This window comes from Contarinia nasturtii, unplaced genomic scaffold (genome assembly GCF_009176525.2).
Source record: "Contarinia nasturtii isolate CC-2019 unplaced genomic scaffold, AAFC_CNas_1.1 Cnas_scaffold_2019, whole genome shotgun sequence".
Taxonomy (NCBI): Eukaryota; Metazoa; Arthropoda; class Insecta; order Diptera; family Cecidomyiidae; genus Contarinia; species Contarinia nasturtii.
The window spans coordinates 7,511-8,820 of NW_022199349.1; the positions used below are offsets into that span (position 1 = coordinate 7,511).

At 33.4% G+C, this 1,310-nt stretch overlaps 1 protein-coding gene across 1 annotated transcript; it reads left to right on the top strand.

Moving 5' to 3' along the window:
* Nucleotides 1-421: 421 nt before the first annotated feature.
* Nucleotides 422-1,300, top strand: LOC116347670 (SET and MYND domain-containing protein 4-like; the record flags this gene model as incomplete). Its single annotated transcript, XM_031778364.1, has 2 exons — nucleotides 422-481; nucleotides 562-1,300. A coding segment is annotated over exon 2 (731 nt), but the record flags the coding sequence as incomplete, so codon positions are not given.
* Between the last annotated feature and the right edge of the window lie 10 nt (nucleotides 1,301-1,310).

The following is a 1,310-nucleotide window of genomic DNA, read 5'->3' on the forward strand; positions in this document are numbered from 1 at the left end:
TTTTTATATTTAATATTCTGCGCCAAATGTCAAACTACATGAAATATAAAGTTGAATACAATCGTATCAGTCCCCATTTCGTAAGAATGTGATAATTTGATGCATATTAGTTGTTATTAGTTTAGCAATAGAGTGCTTTAGAACATCGGCCACTTGAAATCGTACGATGTGGCAAAAAAAGTGAATATTTTTTTTGGCACACTGACATGTGAATCATTTAGAATAAATAATGGGATACATAATTTAAATATATAATTTGTTCGTTTTTCAACATTTCAAAATGCAATTCGGAAAAAAAAATTCCGAAGTAGTTTCAAATGCTACAATCAGTCGGTCAATTTTTATGCAATTTAAAAGGGGTCAAGGTTTTTGAACGAAATATTTTGTCTCATTTGTATTCAAAATGTTTCATATTTCATATATTAATATTAAATTGCGTCACTTCGGGTTTTCTTTCAAACAGTAACACTCATTGAAAACGGTAGCTTTTCTAATTATATTGCAAAAAAAAAAACTAAAATTATTTGAAAAAATTAACCAAATTTTTTTTTCACAAGACAGAATTGACGATGGAGAATTTATGGAAGGAAGAAGTGACTGAATGTGGCGTTCAATACGTTGACTTATTTGAAAAATTAGCAAAAAGTAAAGAGTTGCAGCTATTATTTGACATGGAAGTGCATAGTGTCCCACTTAGTAAGAATAATCAACGATCTATTGAGTTGCGTAATCTGGGAAACGAACAATTTCATCTAAAAAATATGTCCAGTGCAATGGATTACTATAATCAAAGTTTGTGTTTTGCTGAAATCGGTTCGAAAAATGTTGCATTGGCATATGTCAATCGATCGGCGTGCTTTTTTCACATACAAAAATACAGAGAAGCTATTGTTGACATTGAGCTGGCCGAAAGTGCTTTTATCCCTTCACACATGTTGTCGGAGCTGGAGCTGCGTAAACAAAAGTGTCGCGATTTGATTGATACTCAACGCTCTGAAAATGTGCCAAAATTAAGCTATAAATCAGATGAGAATTTCCCGTGTGTGGCTGAGTGTTTGGAGTTGCAACATAGCAAAGAATTTGGTCGATATTTTTCGGCAAAATGTGACATTCCGGTTGGAAAAATTGTGGTGGCCGAAGAGAGTTTCATTGGTGCCAGAAAAATAAATCAATCCATTGGCTGCTGTAATTGTCTTCAATTGAATATGAATTTTATTGCATGTCAACAATGCAACGCTGCTGTATTTTGCACGAAAAAGTGCATGCAGCAAAATGTGACCCACAAATGGGAATGTGGAACGCAATTCAGT